General features: G+C 36.0%; 2 protein-coding genes across 2 annotated transcripts; both read left to right on the top strand.

Annotated features, from left to right (window-relative positions):
* The first annotated feature begins 1,360 nt into the window (after positions 1-1,360).
* Positions 1,361-3,901, top strand: LOC145113582 (uncharacterized). The gene has a single exon (XM_079049655.1). The coding sequence runs from the start codon at positions 1,361-1,363 to the stop codon at positions 3,899-3,901; it is 2,541 nt and encodes an 846-aa protein (XP_078905781.1).
* A 2,205-nt stretch (positions 3,902-6,106) lies between these two features.
* On the top strand, positions 6,107-6,805 carry LOC145113570 (uncharacterized). The gene is made up of 2 exons (XM_079049646.1): positions 6,107-6,478; positions 6,758-6,805. Exons 1-2 carry the CDS (start codon positions 6,107-6,109, stop codon positions 6,803-6,805), a joined length of 420 nt encoding a protein of 139 aa, XP_078905772.1.
* The last annotated feature ends 1,087 nt before the right edge of the window (positions 6,806-7,892 follow it).

The following is a 7,892-nucleotide window of genomic DNA, read 5'->3' as shown; positions in this document are numbered from 1 at the left end:
CTACCACTAAAATGAATAGTTTGATCAAATGTTTGCATGATACGAATTAATTATTGTTAATAAAATTGTTAATTGCATGACAATTGTTTTTAATTAATTTTATTATCAAAACGGTAAAAAATTTAGATCATGATTTTTAACCAATTTTAGAAATCGGTAAATAACTAATAATATCCATTGCACTTAATATAAATCATTCATTACTAAAAGGTGAAATTAAATCTAAGTGAAAGCATCTTTATCATTCTTGATTCTTAAAAACCAATTCTTGTTCTATATTTGTTTTTACACTTTAATCGTTAAAATTCTCATTATTTGTCTCGTTACTAAAAATTCCCCCAAGTTTCTTATCTTTTAAGTTAATTAGCGACAAATAGTCTAAACGTAAATCATACTCGTTTCCCCAAGTGTTCGACATCCGTTCTTACCATTGCTATATTACAATTACAATCAGGTACACTTGCCTAAGTCGTGTAGTAAATTCTAGCATCGGTAATTTCGACCTTATAAATTTAAGACTAGAGTGAATTTAACACATCAAGTTTTTGGCGCCGTTGCCGGGGAAACGATTTTATTTGGTTTAGTCTTATTGTTTGTTAGTTAACGTAAAAAAAAAAAAAATTTTTTAAATTTAAAATATATATATATATATATATATATATATATATATATATATATATATATATATATATATATATATTAAAAACAAATTAATAAAAAAAAGGACGAAATTTATTTAAAATACTAAAGCTTACTTACTAAAAAAAAAAAAAAAAAAAAAAAAAAAAAAATTTATATATATTTTTTTATCTTTTAATTTAGTATTGCATAAATTTCCTTAGTTGTAAGTTAATTATAGGTTGTTAAATTTTCTTAGTTAATTATAGATTGTTAAATTTACTTAAAAAAAAAATTTATAAAAAAAATAATATATATATATATATTTAAAAAAAATTATTAAAAAAAAAAAATTTAAAAATAAAAAAATAAAAAAATGGTATCAGAGCCATGTTTATATTGCATGAATAACCTTATTTAATTCGCGTGTAATACGAGTAATTCTACTTACCAGAACAGAGTTTGGAATTGGTACGTTGGTTTTGGTTGCTGGATTTCAGAAAAGTTATATTTATAATATACACCGAAATGATCCTGCCTCCCGGCTACCTCTCTCTGTCTGTTCTCTATTTGATAGTCAAAGTATTACCGAAAAATTAAATAAATAATTTATGCAGTATAATCAATTCACTTTAAGATAGAATTTCCCTAATATATGACCCGAAGTTCAAATTTCACTTTCGTTCCACCTTTAGAAGAGCCCGAACGCACGTTTCACCAACTAATCCGAGAAAACCAAACAATGACCGATCTAGCCCTCCTTTCATTAGAGGAATATACAAGCCGTACTAGAGACGGAGATGATCATGGAGTCATTCGTCTAGCGATACCAGCCCAAACAAATTTCGAATTAAAAGGACAATTTCTTCACCTTCTACGAGAAACTCCTTTTGCCGGAAGAGAAGATGAAGATGCGAACCAACATGTCGAAGCTGTACTCGAAATAGCTGACTACTTCAACATTGTTGGAGTAAGCAAAGATGCAGTCATGCTTAGAGTGTTTCCAATAACACTACAAGGAGCTGCAAAACGTTGGATAAAATCTGAACCTACGATTACCACATGGGAAGGTTTAAGATCAAAATTTACAAAACAATTTAGCCCACCATGCAAAATTGCGAAGATGAAAATGAAAATTCAAAATTTTCAGCAGCTTGAAGATGAGACACTGTATGATGCTTGGGACCGTTATAAAGAAATGCTGCAAAATTGTCCACAACATGATCTAAATCCACATCAGGTCGTGCAGACTTTCTATAACGGGATCGATGTTTGTACCCGTCAGTTAGTTGACTCTCAAGGACCCATTCCTAAGAAAAATCCAGCTGACGGGAAAGCAATAATCGAGGAACTCGCCCAACACTCACATCAGTGGCATTCTTCACGAGATTCATCTTTCCGAAAAAGATCAACAGGAGAGAGCTCAGATGGCTTGGCAGCATTAAATGCAAAATTGGATGCATTAGGAAGAGACATGAAAAAGGTCAATCAGACAATTCATGCTATCCAAGTCGGCTGTGACAACTGTAGTGGACCACATCTTGAAAGAGATTGTCCATTAGATCAAGATGGGAATCAAAAGGTTGATGTATGCTACTCATCTGGAGATAGATACGATGAAAGGAAGCCTCGGAACAACTGGAAACCATTCGATGAATACAAGAAGGAAATGGAGATGCAAGGGAAATGGAGACAAAGCGGTCAAGGTTTCTACCAAAAAAACCCACCATTGGAGCAAATTGTGCAAGAAAAGAAGCCAACTTTCGAAGAAATGATGGCCAGATTTGCAGAAGCATCTGATAAAAGACATCGAGATACAGAAGAGTTGGTGAAAAGAATCGGATCAACAACTGAAACTGCTCTAAGAAATCAGCAAGCTTCGATGTTGAACATCGAAAACCAAATCGGGCAAATTTCGAGAGTACTACAAGAGCGATTTCCTGGAACATTACCAAGTAACACTGAGACAAATCCGACTGCTCATGTCAAAGCAATAACAACTCGAACTGGAAAAAATCTTGAGCCGTTAGTTCCAGTTCATACTAACGAACCTTCTACTATTTCACAATCCCAAGAGAAGGAAAAAGAACCAGTTCCGGTTGAGACAACTACATCCACTCCAGTTGTCAAACCATATAGGCCACCAATTCCTTTCCCTCAACGCTTGAGGAAGGAAAAAGAGGAGGAGGACTATCGCAAATTCATCGATCATATCAAATCCTTGCATATCAACATCCCATTCATTGAAGCTATGGCTCAAATGCCCAAATATGCAAAATTTCTGAAAGATTTGCTTGTTAACCGAAAGAAAATGGAGGAAGCTTCAAGTGTAGTATTAAACGAACAATGTTCAGCAGCCATGTTGAACAAACTTCCTCAGAAAATGAGAGATCCAGGAAGTCTGACTTTACCGTGCCAATTTGGTAATTTGGGTCTCAGCCATGCTCTGGCTGATTCAGGAGCAAGTATAAATCTTATGCCATATTCGTTTTACAAGAAACTTGATTTACCTGAACCAAAACCAATTCGAATGGCAATCCATCTGGCAAACAAATCAGTGACGTATCCAAAAGGGATAGTGGAGGACTTACTGGTGAAAGTTGACAAGTTCGTATTTCCTGCAGATTTTGTAGTGCTTGATATGGAAGAAGACAATGAAGTTCCTATTATTTTGGGAAGACCATTCTTAAGCCCTGCAAGAGCATTAGTTGACATTCATGGATCAAAGTTGACACTAAGAGTCGGAACTGATGCTATCACCTTCGGTCTTGATAGAGCAATAAAGCACTCCAAGGTGAGTGATGATGAAGTTTTCTTTGCTGATGTTTTTGATAACTTATTGGAAAATGAGATATTGGAAGTAAAAGATAAAGACATTGAAAGCATGATGCAACTTGGAGAAGATACGTTTGATGCTGAAAAAGATCTGGAAGAACTGGAAAAGCTGCTGGAGGAGATTAATCAAAAAGAAAACTACACGGATAGTAAATCAGAAAAAGAGGAAGCACACCACAAAGAAACACCTTTTGACTCCGATGTCAAAAGTGAGTTGAAAGTTTTACCTAATCATTTGGAGTACGCATACCTAGGAAATAATGAGCAATTCCCTGTGATCATCGCTGCAAATCTCTCACCGCATGAAAAAGAGAGGTTGATTGAAGTTTTGAAAAAGAGAAAGCAAGCTATAGCATGGAATATTTCTGATATCAAAGGAATAAATCCATCCTATTGTTCTCACAAAATTTTGATGGAAGAAGGATCAAAACCAGCAGTCCAACCATAAAGGCGATTGAACCCGAAAATGCAAGAAGTTGTGAGAAAAGAGATCGTAAAACTCTTAGATTCGGGAATGATCTACCCTATTTCAGACAGTCCATGGGTAAGCCCCATTCACATTGTCCCAAAGAAGGGAGGAATGACCATCATAATCAATGAAAAGAATGAGCTGATACCAACAAGAACAGTTACAGGGTGACGAGTGTGCATCGATTATCGAAAGTTAAATGATGCATCCCGCAAAGACCATTTCCCCCTTCCTTTTATCGATCAGATGCTAGAACGTCTTTCTGGAAATGCTTACTATTGTTTCCTAGATGGTTTCTCAAGATACTTTCAAATTCCTATCGTTCCTGAAGATCAAGAAAAGACAACATTCACTTGCCCATACGGAACTTTTGCATACAGACGAATGCCATTCGGACTTTGCAATGCTCCTGCAACCTTCCAAAGATGCATGACAGCCATTTTCCACGACATGGTGGAAAACTTCATGGAAGTGTTTATGGATGATTTTTCAGTGTTTGGAGATTCCTTTGATGCATGTTTAGCTAATCTAGACAAAATGCTTGCTAGATGCGAAGAATCAAATCTGGTTTTGAACTGGGAGAAATGTCATTTCATGGTGCAAGAAGGCATTGTACTAGGGCATAAAATCTCCAAGGAGGGGATTGAGGTGGACAAAGCGAAAATAGAGACAATATCAAAATTGCCACCTCCAACCAACGTCAAAGGGGTCAGAAGTTTTCTAGGTCATGCAGGATTTTACAGAAGGTTCATAAAAGATTTTTTAAAAATCACGCGCCCTTTGACTCAGCTTCTGTTAAAGGAAGCAAAGTTTAATTTTTCTTCAGATTGTTTAAATGCTTTCAACAATTTAAAAGAAAAATTAACAACAGCCCCAATAATGGTCGCTCCAAATTGGAATTTGCCATTTGAATTAATGTGTGATGCTAGTGATTTTGCAGTCGGAGCAGTTATGGGACAAAGAATTGAGAAACATTTTCAGCCAATCTACTATGCCAGCAAGACGTTAAACCCCGCTCAAGCAAATTACACCACAACTGAAAAAGAATTGCTTGCTGTGGTTTATGCTTTTGAGAAATTTCGCTCTTACTTGATCTTGTCAAAAACTATTGTCTTTACTGATCATGCTGCCTTGAAGTATTTATTCAGGAAAGAAGACTCTAAGCAACGATTAATTCGTTGGATCATGTTACTCCAAGAATTTGACATCGAGATTAAAGACAAGAAAGGCATGGAAAATGTGGCTGCTGATCATTTGTCCAGATTAGAGAATCCCAACATCGAAGAACTCAAGGAATCTGAAATAAATGACAAATTTCCAGATGAATCCTTGATGATGATAGGTGAAGAGGTACCTTGGTATGCAGACATTGTAAACTACTTGGCTGCAGGATTTCTTTTTAAAGGAATGACACATCAACAAAAGAAGAAATTTTTTTCGGACCTCAAGCACTATTATTGGGATGACCCTTACTTATTCCGAAGTTGCGCGGATAATGTAGTAAGGAGATGCGTATTCGGAAAAGAAAGTCGTGAGATCATGAAAGGATGTCACGCTGGACCGACTGGGGGGCATCATGGTGCTATTTACACAGCAAGAAAAATCTTTGATGCTGGATTTTACTGGCCTACGATTTTCAAAGATGCTCACATCTTCGTGAAAGAATGTGATGCATGTCAAAGGGCCGGTAACATCTCTTCCCGAAATGAGATGCCCCAAAACAGCATCCAAGTATGTGAAATTTTTGACGTTTGGGGAATCGATTTTATGGGACCATTTCCTTCCTCACGAGGAAACAAATATATTTTGGTAGCTGTTGACTACGTATCAAAGTGGGCTGAAGCGAAAGCTTTACCGACTAACGATGCTCGTGTAGTAGTCAAGTTTTTAAAGAATCTGTTTTCACGTTTTGGTTTCCCTAAAGCTCTGATCAGTGACAGGGGTACACACTTCTGCAATACCCAACTGGAAAAGGTTTTGCAAAAATATGGTGTTCACCATAGAATCGCAATGGCCTATCATCCACAAACCAGTGGGCAAACTGAAGTCACAAATCGAGCTTTAAAAAGAATTCTGTAACGATCAGTGGGAAGTAACAAGAAGGAATGGGCAGATAAACTTAATGATGCGCTGTGGGCATTTCGAACTGCATACAAAACACCTATTGGTAGTACACCATATAGGATGGTCTTTGGAAAAGCATGTCATTTGCCAGTCGAAATCGAACATAAAACATTTTGGGCATTGAAATCATGCAACTTTGATCCTGTGGAAATTAAAACTAACCGTCTTATGCAGATGAATGCTCTGGAAGAATTAAGGGATGAAGCTTATGGAAACTCTCAAATCTACAAAGAGAAATCAAAGAAATGGCATGATAAAAGATTAAACAGAGACAAAAAATTTACCCCTGGAGAAAAAGTATTGCTATTCAATTCCAGGTTGAAACTTTTTCCAGGTAAACTAAAGACGCGTTGGTACGGTCCATTCACAATAAAAGAAGTCTTTTCACATGGTGCAATCGAACTAATTGGAAAAGATGGAGAAAGCTTTAAGGTAAATGGACATCGAGTGAAGCATTACCAGGAAGGAATGTTAGAAGAAGAAGAGAAAGAGGATATACCCCTCCAACTCACTGAAAACAATTAAGTGAGGGGTAGAGTCTGGCTCATGACTCAGTTAAAAAGAAGCGCTTGCGGGAGGCAACCCGATGTTTGTTTTGATTTTTAAATTTGGTGTGTTTATTTTCTGTATGTTTGGTGTGAATTTTCTTTTTAGTTTGTGTTTTTGTTTTCAATAAAAGTGCTTTTTAATGGTTTTATTTTTCTGTGAAAGTTACTTTTCAGCTTAGAAACAGGTGATGGTGAGAATGGTGTAAAGTAAATTTCTGAAGTACAAATTACAATTGGAGCAATGGCATCACATAAGTGTGGGGTGATTCCCCACAAAGAGCAGGATGGAGAACTGAAGCTAACACTGACCAACGGGAGAGCATTATTCGAAGGATGAAGCAAGTGTTCGGCCGACACAAGTCAAATCCAATTCACTCAGCGAAAAGGAGTAATTGATCTAATAACGCAATGTATACTTGGCCAGTATACAAAGCGTTAAATTCAAGAATTGCGAAGAGAATCCCAACAATTGCATTACGCGATGCGTCCAAATCTTATACGCGACACGTAAATGCACCTGTTCAGAGAAATTATGCGGAAAAAGATTTAGATGCCACACTTGCCTAAATCTCCAGCTGGTTCAAAAAGAAAAGATTTACATGCACTTCAACATTACAAACAGAAAAGTGCACTCAACACTTGTCCTACGCAAATCAGGATTTCTACCTCGCCACTGCAATACCCCAGGGGAGTCTGTTCCTTTTTCTCCCTTTTTACTTTTATGTGCTTTAATTTTACATACAATGGGGACATTGTATGATTTAAGTGTGGGGTAGGGGGTCGAATAAGGAAACCAAGCATTTTTGATAAAAATTAAAAAGTTTTATTGTGTTGAAACTTAAGTTGTTAACATTGTGTGAGATGATTCAATGCGAACTCAAATGTTTAATTGAACCAATAGTATGTTATAGTACATTTGTGGCTTCCTTATCCTAGTGAAATCATGGAACAAAAACACAACCTTGCTTAGTTTGAGGGCCATAATATGTTTAGCATCGTGTACCAGAAATATATCCAGGAGAGCTTATGTAGTCATTGCACTCTAGACTAATATCTCTAACCAATAAGAGTTGAAGTTAAGTTCCCTTGCTTAAGCATATGTTTTTATTTTTAGGATTTTTAGATTGAAAAAAAAAAAAAGTTACAAAGTTTGAGAATAAGAGTCTACAAAGCTATGAAGATCAAGAAATATCATGAAGAAAAGTTCAAAAAAAAAAAAAAAATCAATGAAGACTCAAGAATAAAGGCAATTTGCCAAGTTATTATTTATTGTAATTTTTATTTCTAGGTTATTTTTC

Source organism: Lactuca virosa, chromosome 1 (genome assembly GCF_052849685.1).
Source record: "Lactuca virosa cultivar CGN04683 chromosome 1, Lactuca_virosa_CGN04683_v6, whole genome shotgun sequence".
Classification (NCBI taxonomy): Eukaryota; Viridiplantae; Streptophyta; class Magnoliopsida; order Asterales; family Asteraceae; genus Lactuca; species Lactuca virosa.
Note: the sequence above shows the minus strand (reverse complement) of the source record. Positions and strands in the feature narration are given on the sequence as shown.